This window comes from Chiloscyllium punctatum, chromosome 12, assembly GCF_047496795.1.
Source record: "Chiloscyllium punctatum isolate Juve2018m chromosome 12, sChiPun1.3, whole genome shotgun sequence".
In the NCBI taxonomy this organism is placed as follows: Eukaryota; Metazoa; Chordata; class Chondrichthyes; order Orectolobiformes; family Hemiscylliidae; genus Chiloscyllium; species Chiloscyllium punctatum.
In genome coordinates, this window is record NC_092750.1 from 2488575 (window position 1) to 2509374 (window position 20800).

The 20800-nt window shown below is 46.9% G+C and overlaps 1 protein-coding gene across 5 annotated transcripts in view; it reads right to left on the reverse strand.

Moving 5' to 3' along the window:
* The window catches only part of lamb2l (laminin, beta 2-like), a 178829-nt gene that overhangs the window by 137836 nt on the left and 20193 nt on the right, over positions 1-20800 (reverse strand). For all 5 annotated transcript variants that reach the window (XM_072581753.1, XM_072581750.1, XM_072581752.1 and 2 more), the window contains one exon: positions 14600-14769. In XM_072581753.1, coding sequence (XP_072437854.1) covers positions 14600-14769 — 170 coding nt within the window. The remainder of the gene's footprint in view (positions 1-14599; positions 14770-20800) is intronic.

Below are 20800 nucleotides of genomic sequence, written 5' to 3' on the forward strand. Positions count from 1 at the left end.
GATAGTGAAAAGCTTCCAATTTGCTGATGATACAAGGACCTGGGGAATGCACTAGTATTGATAGAGGGTTTCAGGGTAGTGTGAGGAAGAACGTTTTACACTGTGGTAATGGACTGGCCAGAGATTAGGTTCCTTCAGTGCCTGGCCAATATTTATCCCTCACTCCACATCAATGACAGATATTATTGGTTTTACATCACGGCTGTTTATAAACTCTCGCTGCTCAGCAATCAGCTGCTGGTATTTCAACATTACAACAATGGCTGAGGGCAGAGCGGTGGATGTGATCTATATGGGCTTTCGACAAGGTTCCCCATGGGAGACTGGTTAGCAAGGTTAGATCTCACGGCATACAGGGAGAACTAGCCATTTGGATACAGAACTGGCTCAAAGGTAGAAGACAGAGGGTGATGGTGAAGGCCTGTGACCAGTGGAGTGCCACAAGGATCGGTCCTGGGTCCGTTGCTTTTTGTCATTTACATAAATGATTTGGATGTGAACGTAGGATCTTGACCAGATGGGCCAAGGGGCTGAGGAGTGTTAGGTGGAGTTTAATTTAGATAAATGCAAGGTGCTGCATTTTGGGAAAGCAAATCTTAGCAGGACTTATACACTTAATGGTAAGGTCCTGGGGAGTGTTACTGAACAAAGAGACCTTGGAGTGCAGGTTCATAGCTCCTTGAAAGTGGAGTCGCAGGTAGATAGGATAATGAAGAAGGTGTTTGGTATGCTTTCCTTTATTGGTCAGAGTGTTGAGTACAGGAGTTGGGAGGTCATGTTGTGGCTGTACAGGACATTGGTTAGGCCACTGTTGGAATATTGTGTGCAATTCTGGTCTCCTTCCTATCGGAAAGATGTTGTGAAACTTGAAAGGGTGTGGAAAAGATTTACAAGGATATTGCCAGGGTTTGGAGGATTTGAGCTATAGGGAGAGGTTGAACAGGCTGGGGCTGTTTTCCCTGGAGCGTCGGAGGCTGAAAGGTGACCTTATAGAGATTTATAAAATCATGAGGGGCAGGAGTACAGAGCTAGAGGGCATAGGTTTTGGGTGAGAGGAAAAAGATATAAAAGAGACCTAAGGGGCAACTCTTTCATGCAGAGGGTTGGTACATGTATGGAATGAGCTGCCAGAGGAACTGGTGGAGGCTGGTACAATTGCAACATTTAAGAGGCATTTGGATGGGATCATGAATAGGAAGGGGTTAGAGGGATACGGGCCGGGTGCTGGCAAATGGGACTAGATTGGATTGGGATATCTGGTCGGCATGGACAAGATAGACCGAAGGGTCTGTTTCCGTGTAATACATCTCTATGTGTCTATGGCTGCACTTCGACATTACTTTGTTGGCTATGAAATGCTTTTGGTTGTCCCAAAGCTGTAACAGTTGCTATATAAATGAAAATCTTTCTTTACCACTTTGAAACTTCAGCAACAATAAAAGTGCATTGACCGGGGTTTAACCTTTTGTTTAATCCTCCGTACAAATCTCTTTAGCATCAAAAAGTGTGTAATTACAAGGTAGAATCTGAATCTGAATGGAAGTATTGTGTGAAATTATTGTTTTTTGACACTCCCAGTGGTGTCTCTCGTAAAGCAGTCAAACAGGAGTCAGCTCAGACATTCTGTTCATTCGAACCGGAAAAGAGAGTAAGGCTCCTAATGGGCCAAAGATTACTGCAGCAGGAAGACAGTGAACAGAAGAGCTCTTCACGTATACGGGTAGTGTCCCCAGCACCAGACCCGAGGAACTGGGCTCAAATCCCACCTGCAGCTGAGGTGTGTCCTAACAAGTCCTAACAGGTTGACTTAGGAATACTTTTAAGTCATTGCACAGTGCCTTGCAGCTCACCCTTCTGCACCCAACACACAGTTTTTAAGGTGTGATATGCGTGCGAGTTGATGAAAGCCCTGGGTGATGGCAATGGGGAAAAAACAAACTCCTGCAGCTGCTAGTAATCTGAATTAAAAACAGAGCATGCTGGAAATGCTTACCAAGTTACAAAAGAGACACAGCATTAATGTGTCAGATTGCTGGCCTCTCTCCAGGATATGTGCACCATCCACTAACTCCAATACCAACACCTTGCTAGGATGCACTTTTCAATCTCAACTCATTATTGTTATTCACCTGTGGGATGTGACTGTCTCTGACTGGGCCCCGGATTTATTGCCTGTCCCGAGTTGCTCCTTGAGAAGGTGGGGGTGAGCTGCCTTCTTGACCCGCTGCAGTCCATGTGCTGTAGGTAGACCCACAATGCCCTTGTGGAGGGAATTCCAGGATTTTGACCCAGCAACACTGAAGGAATGGGCATGGATCTGATCAACAGCAATACCTAGAATAGTGGGGAATTCAGTGATGGCAACACCATCGAATGTCAAGGGGCAGTAGTTTGATTGTCTTGTTGTTGATGATGGTCATAGCCTGGCATTTGTGTGGCATGAATGTTACTTGAACTTGTCAGCCCAAGCCTGGAGATTGCCCAGATCTTGTTGCATTGGAACTTGGACTGCTTCAGTACCTGAGGAGTCATGAATGGTGCTGGACACTGTGCAATCATCAGCAAACATCCCAATGTCTGACCTTATGACAGAGGGAAGGTCATTGAAAGGAGGAGCTGAAGGTGGTTGGGCCTATTGATTTGGCTCTTGATGCCACACTCAGCCTTGATGTCAAGGGCCGCCACTCTCACCACATGAGTGACTAATGTCAGTATGCAGGTTCTGCAGATTACTAGAAAAGGGGAAATTAAATGTTGCAGTTTATTGTAAAGGGGGATGGAATCTCAAAGTGGTAAGGTTTTACAGCTGCTGTTCAGGACAATGGTGAGATCACATCTGGAGTAGAGTTTTCAGTTTTGGCCTCCTAACTTGTCCTCCTCCTCCTTCATGGGAAGGACAAACACAAGGGCACAGAGTTTATAAAGGGCCTCCCATTCAAGATAGAGATGAGGAGAACGGTTTTTTTCCTGAGCGTTGTGTCTGTGGAACGCTGTTCCCCAGAGTGAGGTGGAGCTGAGGTCAGTGAATATTTTTAAGGTGGAGATAGATAGATTCTTGACTAGCGAGGGAATGGGGTCTCGGGCTAAACAGGAGAGTGCAGTTACTGTCACAATCACATCAGCTATGCTGCCATTGATAATCAAGCTGAAGGAGACTAGGGGAAGCCTCCAGCAGAACATGGAGTAGCTGGGCCGAATGGTCTGTTTCTCTGGTGTAAACATGACTTGATTCCGTGCAGGATGCAAAATGCAAATCCCAAATCATTATGGTGGGACATTATTTCTCACCTGGTGGATGACAAATCAGGAAGACAACCTGTCCCACCACCTTCCTTAGCTTACCCATGACTCACTGTACCAGAGGGCACACTGTATGTGACAATCCACAATGACACTGTCCCACAGAGCGTTCCCACCCTGGTCAATACTGCTCGGTTATTCCAAGCATTTGTTATACTTTCAGCTTATTTTCACCCTGTAATTTCTCATTCCGCTTTGTATTCAGCCATGTTATTACATTTTGATTTAATTTACCCTCTGCTGCTCCCTCATTCAATCCTGGACTGAAGCCAAGGCAAATAAGAGACTCTGTCATGTGTTGGATGTCTCTCTGCATTGCTCCACTATCACTGGAACACCCAGAACCTTTGTTACACACTGGTTACAATTGTAAAATTGTCTTTAATTGAATTTCACCTTTTGTTAGGCCAGCTCTGATTCAGTGGGTAACTTTCTCATCTCTAGTCTCAAGGTCAGGGCTCAACTTCCACATTTCACACCCAGCAAAGACTCCTCAGTGTAGGACTGGGTGTACATTACTGTGCCAGACCCACACACACTGACTCTCACTGGGGGACAGTCCCACAGAGACACACTGACTCTCACTGGGGGACAGGGAGAAAGTGAGGACTGCAGATGCTGGAGATCAGAGCTTTAAAATGTGTTGCTGGAAAAGCGCAGCAGGTCAGGCAGTATCACAGGAGCAGGAGAATCGACGTTTCGGGCATCAGCCCTTCTTCAGGAATGAGGAAAGTGTGTCCAGCAGGCTAAGACAAAAGGTAGGGAGGAGGGACTTGGGGGAGGGGGCGTTGGAAATGCGATAGGTGGAAGGAGGTCAAGGTGAGGGTGATAGGCCGGAGTGGGGGTGGGGGCGGAGAGGTTGGGAAGAAGATAACAGGTCAAGAAGGCGGTGCTGAGTCTGAGGTTTGGGACTGAGATAAGGTGGGAGGAGGGGAAATGAGGAAACTGGAAAAATCTGCATTCATCTTTTGTGGTTGGAGGGTTCCTAGGCGGAAGATGAAGCGCTCTTCCTCCAGCCGTCATGTTGCTATGGTCTGGCGATGGAGGAGTCCAAGGACCTGCATGTCCTTGGTGGAGTGGGAGGGGGAGTTGAAGTGTTGAGCCACAGGGTGGTTGGGTTGGTTGGTCCGGGTGTCCCAGAGGTGTTCTCTGAAACGTTCCGCAAGTAGGCGGCCTGTCTCCCCAATGTATAGGAGGCCACATCGGATGCAGTGGATGCAGTAAATGATGTGCGTGGAGGTGCAGGTGAATTTCTGATGGTTATACAGGGATCCCTTGGGGCCTTGGAGGGAAGTAAGGGGGGAGGTGTGGGCGCAAGTTTTGCATTTCTTGTGGTTGCAGGGGAAGGTGCGGGGAGTGGAGGTTGGGTTGGTGGGGGGGGGTGTGGATCTGACGAGGGAGTGGTCTTTCCGAAACGCTGATAGGGGAGGGAAGGGAAATATATCCCTGGTGGTGGGGTCCGTTTGGAGGTGGTGGAAATGACGAAGGATGATACGATGTATCTGGAGGTTACACTCCAACATGCAGGTCCCTTGGCCTCCTCCATCACCAGACCATGGCAACACGACGCCTGGAGGAAGAGCGCCTCATCTTCCGCCTAGGAACCCTCCAATCACAAGGGATGAATGCGGATTTCTCCAGCTTCCTCATTTCCCCTCCCCCCACCTTTTCTCAGTCCCAACCCTCTGACTCAGCACCGCCTTCTTGACCTGCAATCTTCTTCCTGACCTCTCCGCCCCCACCCCCTCTACGGCCTATCACCCTCACCTTAACCTCCTTCCACCTATCGCATTCCCAACGCCCCTCCCCGAAGTCCCTCCTCCCTACCTTTTATCTTAGCCTGCTTGGCACACCCTCCTCATTCCTGAAGAAGGGCTTATGCCCGAAACGTCGATTCTCCTTCTCCTTTGATGCTGCCTGACCTGCTGCGCTTTTCCAGCAACACATTTTTAAGCTCTTACTGGGGTACAGTCCTACACACTGACTCTCAATGGGGTGCAGGGTCCCACACAGACTGACTCCCACTGGAGTACAGTCCCACATATGCTGACTCTCACTGGGGTACGGGGCACGCGCGCGCACGCACACACACACACACACACACACATACTCTCACTGGGGTACGGGGTCCCACACAGATTGACTCTCACTGGAGTACAGTTCTATAAGATTTTATATTAAAAATAGATATTGTGATGGTTAAACAAATACAGGAACAACAATTTCAAAGTACATGCAACGTCTCAAATTAATAAAAATATACTGAGAACTTGCAAAGGGAGGCAAGTGTTAACAGATAAGAATGTTAAGGGAGTTGACATCACCCACACTCTGCCATCTCCCTGCCTCAGCAGCATCTCCTCATGACATTCCACAGTGGGAGTTAAACGGACTCTGGCCAAGCCTCACCTCCCAGTGCCCTCCTGCTAATTGCCAGAAGTTCACTCGTCGGTAAACAACACTGAAACCATTGCATTGTAAAGCTCAGTTTGTTAAAGAGGGCCATTTGTTTTTATAGTCGACAGAAGGAAGAGGTCTGAAAAACTCTGATTCCATCCCCTTCTGACTGTTACTGTACCTGTTTATAACTTAACTCCTGTACAGAAAACAGGCCATTCGGCCTGTCAGGGTGTTGTAGCGATATTGTGACTGGTTTAGTAACCCAGCTAGCATTCTGGGAACATGGGTCCAAATTCCATCGTGGCAGGTGGTGAAATTTAAATTAAAAACAAAACTAGGGTGGGGAGCAATTCAGCAGATTTAATCATGAACATGTAAACATTGTTGTCTGGGTCACCAACACACTTTCAGGAAGGAAATCTGCCATCCTTAATCTGGTCTGGTCTACATGTGATTCCAGACCCACAGCAATGTGGTTGACTCTTATCTCAAGTGGTGGCATGGTGGCTCAGTGGCTAGCACTGGTGCCTCACAGCGCCAGGGACCCAGGTTCGATTCCAGCCTTAGGTAACGGTCTGTGTGGAGTTTGCACATTCTCCCTGTGTCTGCGTGGTTTTTCTCCAGTTTCCTCCCACAGTCCAAAGAAGTGCCGGTCAGGTGAATTGGCCATGCTAAACTGCCCATAGTGTTAGGTACATTGGTCAGAGAGAAATGGGTCTGGGTGGGTTACCCTTCAGAGGGTCAGTGTGGACTGGTTGGGCCGAAGTGCCCGTTTCCGCAATGTGGGGAATCTAATCTAATCTTAACAGCCCTCTGGGCAACAAAAGCTGGCCTAGCCAGTGGCACCCACATCGCCACATTCGCCACTCACGCTGCAACGGTGTTGTTGATGGGGACCCTGCCCGGTGCCAACGGGGACCCGGCCCGGTGCCGACGGGGATCCGACCTTGTGCCGACGGGGACCCGGCCCGGTGCCCACGGGGAGCTGACCCGGTGCTGATGGGGACCCGGCCCGGTGCCGACGGGGACCCGGCCCGGTGTCGATTGGGACTCGATCCGGTGCCCACGGGGACCCTGTGTGCACTGTTGCGTTTTCAGAGGTTTTCATTGTCTCTGACACATTCACCCTGAGAGTTGATTGAGCCACTCACAGAGTCTGCAGCACAGGGACATACAATCATTTTAATTCTTCCTTGGTCTCTTAGACCACTCCCAAAATCCTGAAGAACACACCCAGTGCCCCTTTGAACTGACTATCAGGAACATAGGAACAGAGGCTATTCAGCCCCTCGAGCCTGTTCCAGCATTCAATGAAATCATGGCTGATCTGAGGCCTAACTCCATATACCTGCCTTTGGCCTAATCCCTTAATACATTACTTTACAAAAAAATGATCAAGCTCAGATTTAAAATTAACAACTGAAACTGTAACTGGAAATAGTTTCCACTTCTGCACACTTCAGAATGCATCAGAATTTTCCAAATCCTCCATTAAATCTCTTCTTAATCTTCTTGATTCCAAACTGCACAACTCCAGCTTTGCCAGTGTCCCCACATTCACTGCAGTCCCTCATCACTGCTTTCATCCTGGGTCAATCTCCACACCCTCTGTAAACTTTGGAACGTGTCCTGGGTACACACCAGCCCCCTCAGAAATCGGAGTAAATCCCCAGTAACATTGATTGGCTCGACTTCTTCTTAAATATTTAAATTCCTCACCTGGCGACTGAAAACAGTCTGAATGGTTATGTACCCCAGGTTGATAGGGTTGTTCAAAAGGCATACAGTGTGTTAGCTTTTATTGGGAGAGGGATTGAGTTTCAGAGCCATGAGGTCATGTTGCAGCTGTACAAAACTCTAGTGCGGCCGCACTTAGAGTATTACGTACAGTTCTGGTCAATGCATTATAAGGAGGATGTGAAAGCTTTGGAAAACGTTCAGAGGAGATTTACTGGGATGTTGCCTGGTATGGAGGGGCGGTCTTATGAGGAAAGGCTGAGGAACGTAATGCTGCTTGCATTAGAGAGGAGGAGGTTGAGAGGTGACTTAATTGAGACGTATAAGATAATCAGAGGGTTAGATAGGCTCTCACTGTCTACCCTTTCTCCTCGGATGGTGATGGCAGGCACGAGGGGATTTAATTGAGGGGTGATAGATATAGGACAGACATCAGAGGTAGTTTCTTTATCAGAGAGTAGTCGGGATGTGGAATGCCCTGCCTGTAACAGTAGTAGACTCGTCAACTTTAAGGGCATTTAAATGGTCATTGGACAGGCATATGGACGAGAATGGAATAGTGTAGGTTAGATGGGCTTCAGATTGGTTCCACAGGTCAGCACAACATCGAGAGCCGAAGGGCCAGTACTGCGCTGTAATGGCTAGCTCAGTTATTTTGTCAATTTGCTTTTTTTTAAAAAATTCATTTAAGGGATGTGGGGGTCACTGGCTGGGCCCAGTATTTATTGCCCGTCCCTAGTTGCTCCTTGAGAAGGTGGGGGTGAGCTGCCTTCTTGACCTGCTGCAGTCCATATGCTGTAGGTAGACCCACAATGCCCTCAGGGAGGGAATTCCAGGATTCTGACCCAGGGACAGTGAAGGAACGACAATATAATTCCAAGTCAGGATGGGGAGGGACTTGGAGGGGAACTTGCAGGGGATGGTGTTCCCACGTATCTGCTGCCCTTGTCCTTCTAGATGGAAGTGGTTGTGGGTCTGGGTCTGGAAGGTGCTGTCTGAGGATCTTGGTGAGTTTCTGCAGTACATCTTGTAGATAGTACACACTGCTGTGACTGAGCATTGGTGGGGGAGGGAGTAGATGTGGTGCCAATCAAGTGGCTGCTTTGTCCTGGAGGGTGTTGAGCTTCTTGAGTGTTGTTGGAGCTGCCCCCATCCAGGGCAAGTGGGGAGGATTCCATCCCACTCCTGTTTTAATCTGCACCACTAAGATAGTGATAGCAGTTTCAATGCCCTTAATTGGTTTTTAACTGTTTTGGAGCTTTGGAGTTGCTAAGTGCTTCTTGAACTCCAGAAAAGCACAATATAAATGAAGTCACACTTTATCATTTAGAATTTCTGATCTGCTTCAGCTTCGTGGTGGATTTTTTCCCCAAACATAATTCTGAGGGTTGCAGTAACCAAAATGCTGCTGCATCCTGAGCTGCTATGGAGTTTCGACATTGCAACAAGGGGTCTATCATTGCCCCTATCCCCCTCCACACGATACTGTGTTCAGCGCCACACTGAGACTGCCCAACCTCCCCCAATGCTCTATCCTCATCACCTCCTGCCCCAGGGTACGATCGATTCATTGATGCCATCTGCCCTTTTTACTTCAAATTGATATTTATCTTACCAACATTATGTTAGACAAAATAAACACACACATCTCAGTATCACAGCATCTCCAAGGGCTGTTGGCATGGCAACAGTGCAGTCTGCTGATAAGGAGAGCTTCTCCTTTAATGAGTCAGAGGGCTGTGTTGGTGGCACCCACACTGAGGTGTCTACTCGAGCGTTTCAATCTTATCTCTTTTTATTTGCTTAATTCACAACAAGAAATCAAAGTTTGTGTTTAATGAGGAGAAAGAGCGATGGTAGGGGTGACAGCGCAGTCTAAGAGAGAGAAAGCCGGCATTCAGAAAGACACCACAGAGAATGAGAGCCACAGGAATAACATTCAAGATTCCATCAGAGAATCAGGCCATTAAGCCTTCAGTCCCACACCCTTTAATATCCCACCCAGTCTAATCTCGCTCTCCTCCTTACTCCCTGCACCCTTCATGATCTACTCAATCTTCAAAGTTCTGAAGAAGATTCATATCAGCCTCAGAAACATTAACTCTTTCTTTCTCTCCAATGATGATGCCAGATGTTGCTGAGTTTCCCCAGCACGTTGTGTTTTAATTCCACATGTTGTTTGATGAGTATTCTCTGAACATTCATCTTTATCTTTTTAGAGGAGGTGACCAAAACTGCACACAGTATCTCAGTTATGGTCCTACCAATGCCCTGCATAACTGAAGCACAAACTTCCTACTTTTGCATTCAATGCCCCTCGCAATGAACCATAATATTCTATTAGCTTTCCTGATGACTTGCTGTCACTGTGAATTAGTCTTCTCGTGCACTATAACACCCAGATTCCTCTGCATCTCACAGCTCTCACTATTTAGATATCATGCTTCTTTTTAATTCCTTCTGCCAAATGCAAGATCTTTGCCCACTCACCTAACCTACCGGTATCTTTTTATAGTCTCCTCATATTCTTTTCTCCACATATTTTCACAACATGTTAAATACTCGAAGATAAGTGTTTTTGAACAGAGTCCAAGTCCACACTTTCAGCCACAGTTTTATTTCAGGTAGCCACACACTCCTTCCAAAGATTATTAACCCTTCATATTTATACAAATAGCTCACACCCAATTCACCCTTCGTTCATATCTTAACAACCTGTTCCCCGATTCCATTCAGTCTCAAATAACCCCTCAGACAGTATTAGTTGATAGCAGATTCTCTTTTTAACTTTTTAAATAAGTCCATGTCTAATAATAATACAACAAACATGATAAACAAATGATAATATATTGTATTCCTATTCAAAGTTTGTGAGAAGATTTGTAGCTCGGGTGCTCGTTGTTGTGGTTCTGTTCGCTGAGCTGGGAATTTGTGTTGCAGACGTTTCGTCCCCTGTCTCGGTGACATCCTCAGTGCTTGGGAGCCTCCTGTGATGCGCTTCTGTGATCTTTCCTCCGACATTTATAGTGGTTTGAATCTGCCGCTTCCAGTTGTCAGTTCCAGCTGTCCATTGCAGTGGCCGGTATATTGGGTCCAGGTTGATGTGCTTATTGATTGAATTTGTGGATGAGTGTCATGCCTCTAGGAATTCCCTGGCTGTTCTCTGTCAGAGGCATGGCACTCATCCACAGATTCAATCAATAAGCACATCAACCTAGACCCAATACACCGACCACTGGAACTGACAACCGGAAGCGGCAGATTCAAACCACTATAAATGTCGGAGGAAACATCACAGAAGAGCTTCACAGGAGGCTCCCAAGCACTGAGGATGTCACCTAGACAGGGGACGAAACGTCTGCAACACAAATTCCCAGCTCGGCGAACAGAACCACAACAATGTATTCCCATTTTTGTCTGTACATTAAGTTCCAATTATTCGGTCTCCAATAATTCCAACAGTTTCTAATGGATTTCTCCTTTCTTTGTCAAATGGTCAGATAGCTGACTGTTCTTATCCACCCATTTCAGTTTAGAAACTTCTCTGTTCTCTGCTGCAATATCAATCCTCAGTTTTTTTCTCATTTCTACTGAAATAACTCCAGAGAGGCTGGTATCCCATCATAAAGTCACCCTTGATTTACATGTGTAGAATCCTTTAAACCGATACAGTACCCTCAGAACCAGCTCTCAGAGTGAACAGAACCTCTGACACTCCTGTTCTTATCTGTCAGCCAGGGTTCCCTGACTGGATCAGATTAACAGCCCCAATCAGGGAATTCAAATTCTACGAGGTCCACCTGACTGACCTTATTACAACCACTACATATGCGTTTTGTTTAATATACATTATCCCATCATGAGATTATCAGCACAACAGTCAATGGGTATTGCTGCTGAATCTTTTTCGAATATTTTTGATCAAAGAAATACCAAATGTACTGCCTCAGCAAGACAGAGAATCTGCTGCGAAGGTACTGTTTAGTACTCCCTTGATCTTTTTACTTTCCCAATTTAAAGCACAATATTTTCATCTTTAGGAATATTGTGAACCCTCCTGCATTCAAGAACTCATCACAGAGATTTACAGAAGAAAAATCACTAAAAACAAGAAGTTTCATAATTCCCATGATAGAAATTTCAAAACACAATGCTCTATCCTCATCCACCTGTTTGGTCACCATCTTAAAGAACTCAGTAAGGTTTAGGAGGCATGACCTACCCTTCACAAAACCATGTTGACTATCCCTAATCAAATTATTCCTTTCTAGATGATTACAAATCCTATCTCTTATAACCCCTTCCAACATTTTACCCACAACCGAAGAAAGACTCACTGGTCTATAATTACCAAGGTAAAAACAATAACTGCAGATGCTGGAAACCAGATTCTGGATTAGTGGTGCTGGAAGAGCACAGCAGTTCAGGCAGCGGGGCGGCACGGTGGCACAGTGGTTAGCACTGCTGCCTCACAGCGCCTGAGACCCGGGTTCAATTCCTGCCTCAGGCGACTGACTGTGTGGAGTTTGCACGTTCTCCCCGTGTCTGCGTGGGTTTCCTCCGGGTGCTCCGGTTTCCTCCCACAATCCAAAGATGTGCAGGTTAGGTGAATTGGCCATGTTAAATTGCCCGTAGTGTTAGGTAAGGAGTAAATGGAGGGGTATGGGTGGGTTGTGCTTCGGCGGGGCGGTGTGGACTTGTTGGACCGAAGGGCCTGTTTCCACACTTTAAGTAATCTAATCTAAATCATCCAAGGAGCAGCAAAAATCGACGTTTCGGGCAAAAGCCCTTCATCAGGAATAAAGGCAGTGAGCCTGAAGCATGGAGAGATAAGCTAGAGGAGGGTGGGGGTGGGGAGAAAGTAGCATAGAGTACAATGAGTGAGTGGGGGAAGGGATGAAGGTGATTCGGTCAAGGAGGAGAGGGTGGAGTGGAAAAGTAGAAAAGGAGATAGGCAGGTAGGACAAGTCCGGACAAGTTATGGGGAGAGTGCTGAGCTGAAAGTTTGGAACCAGGGTGAGGTGGGGGAAAGGGAAATGAGGAAACTGTTGAAGTCCACATTGATGCCCTGGGGTTGAAGTGTTCCGAGGCGGAAGATGAGGCGTTCTTCCTCCAGGCGTCTGGTGGTGAGAGAGCGGCGGTGAAGGAGGCCCAGGACCTCCATGTCCTCGGCAGAGTGGGAGGGGGAGTTGAAATGTTGGGCCACGGGGCGGTTTGGTTGATTAGTGCGGGTGTCCCAGAGATGTCCCCTAAAGGGCTCTGCTAGGAGGCGCCCAGTCTCCCCAATGTAGAGGAGACCGCATCGGGAGCAACGGATACAATAAATGATATTAGTGGATGTGGAAGGCTCCTTTAGGGCCTTGGATAGAGGTGAGGGAGGAGGTGTGGGCGCAGGTTTTAGGTGTTTCTACTCCCCTTATTGAACAAGAGGACAACATTTGCTATCCTCCAGCTTATGGCACTATTCCTGTAGTCAATGACAACAAAGATGAAAGCCAAAGGCTCGGCAATCTCCTCCCTGGCTTCCCAGAGAATCCTAGGATAAATCCCATCCGGCCCAGGGGACTTATCTATTTTCACACTTTCCAGAATTGCGAACACCTCCTCCTTGTGAACCTCAACCCTATCTAGTCTAGTAGCCTATATTTTGCATTGTCTTTTTCTAGTGTGAATACTGATGAAAAATATTCATTTAGCGTTTCCCCTGTCTCCTCTGACTCCACGCACAACTTCCCACTAATTTGTTTGATTGGCCCTAATCTTACTCTAGTCATTATTTTATTCCTGATATCCCTATAGAAAGTCTTACGGTTTTCCTTGATCCTATCCGCCAATGACTTCTCATGTTCTCTCTTGGCTCCTCTTAGCTCTCTCTTTAGGTCTTTCCTTGCAAAGTTGTAACTCTCAAGGGCCCTAACTGAGCCTTCACATTACATCATAACATAAGCTGCCTTCTTCCTCTTGAGAGGAATTGGAGCTTTTGTATCAATTGAGCTCAACTCCCAAACATTTACTGCTAAACAAAATAATATTCAAAATAGTTTTTCCTGCCATCAGTGAATCTACCCTTCTATCCTCAACCTCCCAATTTTCTCCAAAACTTTGCGCCCTGAGCCTAGCATTAGTGTTCTATGTCCAATCAGGAGCCCCCTTACTGTACATCTCCAGTGATGAGGTAGAGCTGCTTATTCCCATTCTGACACCTCTGTGTAAATCCTAAAATCTCTCCATCTTTAGGATTCTTGTTTGGTGTTTACTATTGATTTGCCTTCTAGTTTGAATCATTGAATCCCAAGAGCCATTTGGCCCATCGAATCTGCACTGAGCCTCTGAAGAGCATCCCACCCAAACCCCCCGTACCCTACCCCTGAAACCCTGCATTTCCTTTAGCTATTCCACTGAGCCTGCATATCCCTGGACACGATGGACAGTTTGATCAGGGCCACTAAGATTTCCTGTTCTCATGGGCTCCTGCTCCTGGTGGTATTCCTGGTCTGTGCTGTATTTCTTATGGGGGTCTAGATCAGAGTGGTGCTGGAAAAGCACAGCAAGTCAGGCAGCATCCAAGGAGCAGGAAAATCAATGTTTCGGGCAAAAGCCCTTCATCAGGAGCTCTATTCTTGATGAAGGGCTTTTGCCCGAAACATTGATTTTCCTGCACCTTGGATGCTGCCTGACCTGCTGTGCTTTTCCAGCACCACTCTGATCTAGACTCTGGTTTCCAGCATCTGCAGTCCTTGTTTTTACTTAGCTGTATTTCTTAAGCTTGTTAAACCTCTGTCTTTCTTTCCACCTCTTTCTGATCTTTGACTGCTTGACACCTCCCAACTTCTGTCTGTCTTTCAATCCTCTTGGATCTCTTTCTCAGATCTTGCTCACTCAGGGACCCTCTCTTTGAGTTAACACTGTGTTTTCTTGCCTTCCATTATGTTGAATGGTGGAGCAGGCTCAATGGGCCAAATGGCCTACTCTTGCCCCTTTTTCCGATGGTCCTAACAGTATACAGTCCAAATAAAACTGCAATAGGCTGTAAGAAAACCCTCCAATGAGTCTTCTCCTAAATGTTTGCTTGCAGGAGAAATGATCATTTTGTAAGCTAATCCTGGAGGATTGACAATGGCCGGGTGCTGTGTGTCCCCCACCCCCCAAATGTCTCACTTACCTGGAGGTGGCTGACAATGCAGTAGTCACTCGGCCCCTCCATCCCGCAGGTAGATGAGGCAGTCAGGTTGTGAGCTCGTCCAATCAGGAGGTTACCGGTTGCTGGGTAACAGCTTCCCTCTGTACATCCATGAGGTAAGGATGGGAGATCCTGAGCAAAGCAGCTCCCTGCTACAGGAGAGAAAAGAGCAAGTTTCAGAGTTGGTTTGGGAAAAGGCACCAGTAACCAGTGACCAGGATGGTGTGTTGTTCATATGAACATTTCAACAGGTGGGAGCCATTCAGTCAGAGCCTGTTAGAATAGAATCATTGAATCCCTAGAATGCAGATAGAGGCCATCTGGCCCATCAAGTCTGCACCAACCTTCCAAACAGCACCCCACCCAGACCTGGTAGCCCCACATTTACCATGGTCAATCCACCTAACCTCAACATCTTTGGATATCTTGTTCCACCATGGGATTGGAACATGCCTGATCTGCTCATCAATCCCATTTACCTGACTGTCTTCCACGGAAGCTTCAGCTCACCCTTTCCCTGGAAACTCCTCAACTTCCTCAAATTCCTCTTCTTCCTGCAATCCACAGCCAGAGAGACGAAGAGCCTTCCAGATCATTGGGAGACCATTCATCCCATCGGGTCCTGGCTGGTTCCTTAGAACAACAATCAAACCAATCTCACCATGGTGCCTCCACACCTTCGCTATTCCAGTCAGAGATCCTTTTCAGACTCAAATATTTATCATCTATCTCATTAAAGATACAACAGGCTTTATCTCAACCAGGGCTGATGATTCTTTCAAGAAGAAAATTTAATCTTATTTCTCTCCTCACTTCCTGACAATCTAAGTTAGGAACAATTTGTCAATGACATCATAATCAAAGTTTCACTCTATCAAAACTCTTTCAAGATGATAAAAACCTTTCTTAGATCTTCTCTCCTTCTGTGGGAACATTCCCAATCTCCCAAATCCCCCTCTCAGGATCTACACACTCGGTGCTACTGACTGTATCTGTCCTGATGTTAATCCAGCTCCTTCACACTGTCACTCGGTAACCCCTCACTCCGCAGAGCCCTGTGTTACTGACTGTATCTATCCTGATGTTAATCCAGCTCCTTCACACTGTCACTCAGTAACCCCTCACTCCGCAGAGCCGTGTGTTACTGACTGTATCTATCCTGATGTTAATCCAGCTCCTTCACACTGTCACTCAGTAACCATTATGCTCACCCCACCTCAGAAGAAAGTGTGGACCGCAGATGCTGCAGATCAGAGCCAAAAGTGTTTTGCTGGGAAAGCACAGCGAGTCAGGCAGCAGTGAGGAGCAGGAGAATCGACGTTTCGGGCATTAGCCTGATTCCTGACCATTATCCCCCCCACCCCCAGACCATTATCCCCCCCACCAGTAGTGACTGTATCACTACTGATGTTAACCAGCTCCCTCACATTGTCATTGTCAAATCTTACTTAAACTATGTCTTTGTAAGCTCCATTCCAGCTTACAATGTCACCTATCTTTGTGCCAGCGGTAAATTCTAATTTAGAGGTTCTTCTTTCATTGCTCCTTGGGATGCAGGTGCTGCTGATTGGTCCAGCATTTACGGTCCAATCCTAGTTGCCCTGGTAGTGAGCTGCCACCTTAAACCACTGCAGTCTGCCTCTCCCATGTATAAAACCTGTGGGTAGTTGAGGCCCCACTGGTCACACATTCCCAGCATGGGTGCCTCTCATCTCTTTCAGTCTCCTGTGGCTCAGCCAGTATCCAAACCAAATCAATAATAATATGCCTTCAATTCCATAAAGTGCAACTTTAACAAATGGCCTCTTATCAGATGACATCTGGATGTCTTTCTCAATAACGTCGATAGACATTCCCTGTACACTACCTTAGCCACCTCTTCCAAAAGCTTAACAACATTTCTCCCCTCTTGACTCCCCAAAGCCAGCCCACCATCTACAAAGAACAAGTCAGGAGTTTATATTAGATTATTTAGTGTGGAAACAGGCCCTTCGGCCCAAGTCCACATCGACCCGCCGAAGTGTAACCCACCCAGACCCATTCCCCTACATTTACCCCTTTGCCTAACACTACGGGCAATTTAGCCTGGCCAATTCACCTAACCTGCACATCTTTGGACTGTGGGAGGAAACCGGAGCACCCGGAGGAAACCCATGCAGACACGGGGAGAATGTGCAAACTCCACACAGTCAGTCGCCTGAGGCAGGAATTGAACCCGGGCCTCTGCTGCTGTGAGGTAGCAGTGCTAACCACTGTGCCACCCATAGGTGATGTCCTGGGCATGCGATGGAATACTCCCCTCTTGCCTGGATGGGAGTAGCTACTTCAAGAAACTCAACACCATCCAGGACAAAACAGCCCACTTAACTGGCACCACATCCGCAAGCATCCACTCCATCTGCCACCGACGCTCAGTAACAGCAGTGTGCAACATCTACAAGATGCACTGCAGAAATTCACCAAAGATCCTCAGACAGCACCTTCCAAATCCACAACCACTTCCATCTAGAAGGACAAGGCAGGTACATGGGAACACCATCCCACTGCAAGTTCCCCTCCAAGCCACTCACCATCCTGGGAGGTGATATCCAGACCTCAGGGCAGGGCTTACAGTTTGGACTCAACTCTCTTAAATGGCAGCTCAGTTCAGCGTACAATCATTCACCAGAGTCAGAAATATCCCAGGAGAAGACACCGTTGTAGAGTTTTTTCCTTTCTCAGACAGGGGCAGTGACATGATCTTTACAGAGACTTTTGGAGGTAAAAACCGAACAAATTGTTGAAGCTGTAAATCAGACACAAACACAAAGGTTGCTGGAAAGCTCAGCAGGTCTGGCAGCATCTGTGGAGAGAAATCAGAGTTCAGGGGTCAGGTGACTCTTCCTCAGAGGATCCTTTTGAGAAAGGGTTACTTGACCCAAAACATTCACTCTGATTTCTCTCCACAGATACTGCCAGACCTGCTGAGCTTCTCCAGCAATCTCTGACTTATGGAGTTAATGTTTGCCACAGCCTCCATCCTTTTGAGGGAGGGGGAAAAAGGGGGGATGGAGGTGGGTGTGTTTAGGTTTGGAATTTGGCTGGAGGGAGGCCGTAGGATGGGGTATGGAATGGGGATGTGGGAGGCTACAGTGAAAGGAGATTGGGGATAACAAAGTGTAATGAGTCCAGGCAAATGACTGAGAGGAGGGACATTTCAGTGAGGTCTTATCATTGTAATCCTCCCCTTCAGATTCAATCAAAAGGGTCAGGGTCATTGCTCACTCAGGAGGTGATAAAAGGTGCAGCAAGCTGTGAGCTGACTAGGGTACCTCACCCAGCCTGGCATTGTTCTAGCAGTCAGCACCATCCTAACCACGGCATAAGACATGGAACTGACTGAACTCAGACCATTCAGTTTCACCCTCAGCTCTCCACCTCGAACACAATGAAAATAGCATGCTGGAAAGACAATGCAGTAAAGCTCAATGGAGAATTTACTCAGCCACAGGACACAGCTTGGAATAATGCCTGCTCTTCCCTTTTCAAATCTTCCTGCCTTTCTGTGGAGGACATCAGGACCCTGACAATCCTCTTCATGGTCTACATTCATCCATTGGACTAATCTTAACCCTGTGCTGTCTCTGTCCTGGGAGTGTTTGATGGGGCACAGTGTACAGGGAGCTTTACTCTGTATCTAACCCTGTGATGGCCCTGTCCTGGAAGTGTTAGATGGAGGACAGTGCAGAGTTCAGCAGAGGCACTGCGATGTACAGCACAGAAACAGACCGTTCGGTCAAACACATCCATGCTGTCCATATTCTTCCTATTCATATACCCATCCAGATGCCTTTTAAATGGTGCAATTGTACCAGCCTCCACCACTTCCTCTGGCAGCTCATTCCATACACGTACCACCCTCTGTGTGAAAAAGTTGCCCCTTAGGTCCCTTTTATATCTTTCCCCTCTCACCCTAAACCTATGCCCTCTAGTTCTGGACTCCCCAACCCCAGGGAAAAGACTTTGTCTATTTATCCTACCCATGCCCCTCAAGATTTTATAAACCTCTATAAAGTCACCCCTCAGCCTCCGACGCTCCAGGGAAAACAGCCCCAGCCTGTTCAGCCTCTCCCTATAGCTCAAATCCTCCAACCCTGGCAACATCCTTGTAAATCTTTTCTGAACCCTTTCATGTTTCACAACATCCTTCCGATAGGAAGGAGACCAGGATTGTGCACGATACTCCAACAGTGGCCTAACCGATATCCTGTACAGCCACAACATGACCTCCCAACTCCTGTACTCAATACTCTGACCAATAAAGGAAAGCATACCAAATGCTTTCTTCACTATCCTATCTACCTGCGACTCCACTTTCAAGGAGCTATGAACCTGCACTCTAAGGTCTCTTTGTTCAGCAAGACTGCCTAGGACCTTACCATTAAGTGTATAAGTCCTGCTAAGATTTGGTTTCCCAAAATGCAGCACCTTGCATTTATCTGAACTAAACTCCATCTGCCACTTCTCAGCCCATTGGCCCATCTGGTCCAGATCCTGTTGTAATCTGAGGTATCCCTCTTCGCTGTTCACTACCCCTCCAATTTTGGTGTCATCTGCAAACTTACTAACTATACCTCTTATGCTCACATCCAAATTATTTATATAAATGACGAAAAGTAGAGGACCTAGCACTGATCCTTGTGGCACTCCACTGGTCACAGGCCTCCAGTCTGAAAAACTCCACCACCACCCTCTGTCTTCTACCTTTGAGCCAGTTCTGTATCTAAATGGCTAGTTCTCCCTGTACTCCGTGAGACCGAACCTTGCTAACCAGTCTCCAATGAGGAATCTTGTCGAACATCTTACTGAAGTCCATATAGATCACGTCTACCACTCTGCCCTCATTAATCCTCTTTGTTACTTCTTCAAAAAACTCAAAACTCATGAGACATAATTTCCCACACACAAAGTCATGTTGACTATCCCTAAACAGTCCTTGCTTTTCCAAATACATGTAAATCCTGTCCCTCAGGATTCCCTCCAACACCTTGCCCACCACCGACATCAGGCTCACCGGTCTATAACTCCTTGGCTTTTTCTTACCACTTTCCTTAAATACTGGCACCACGTTTGCCAACCTCCAGTTGGGTTTATGAAATTGGTTCCAGGGATGGGTTTTTGTGGTCACGAGGATATATTGGAGAAAGTGCAGCTGTTCTGGTTGGAGAGAAGGTTAAGATGAGATCTGATCGAGATTTTCATAATCATAAAAGGGCTGTTTAAAGTGGATAGGCTGAAACTGTTTCCATTGGGTGGCACAGTGGTTAGCACTGTTGCCTCACAGCGCCAGAGACCCAGGTTCAATTCCCGCCTCAGGCAACTGTCTGTGTGGAGTTTGCACATTCTCCCCGTGTCTGCATGGGTTTCCTCCGGGTGCTCCAGTTTCCTCCCACAATCCAAACATGTGCATGTTAGGTGAATTGGCCATGCTAAATTGCCCGTAGTGTTAGGTGTAGGGGAATGGGTCTGGGTGGGTTGCTCTTCGGAGGGTCGGTGTGGACTTGTTGGGCCAAAGTTTCCACACTGTAAGTAATCTAATTTATAAAAAGATTCAGAACCAGAGGAACAGTTGTAAGGTGGGAAAAGAAGATAACCAAATAAGTACTTCTTTAATCACACAGTGAGTTGTTAGGATCTGGACTGAAGTGACTGAAAAGGAGGTAGCGGAAGGTTGAATTGAAATGTCTAAGAGAGAAATTAGTGATTAGATTAGATTAGATTACTTACAGTGTGGAAACAGGCCCTTCGGCCCAACAAGTCCACACTGCCTCGCTGAAGCGCAACCCACCCATACCTCTACATTTACCCCTTAGCTAACACTACGGGCAATTTAGCATGGCCAATTCACCTGATTAGTTAAATAGAAACAAGGGGCAGGGAAACATGGAAGAGGATAGAGAAGGACACTCAGTCAAAATATTCAGAGAGCCAGGGAGGACACGATGGACTGGATGGTCTCCTTATACACTGTAATAAACCTGCAATCCTGTGACTATTACCCCATTGATCACTTTAGAAACCTCTCAAAATTAGTTAATATTTTCTGAGGTTGATGAAAGGGACGGGGTGAGTTTCACTTCCTCCTGAGCCGAAACTCCTGATCAATTTGAAAGTCAGATCATTTGTGAGCATGCGTCAAATTGC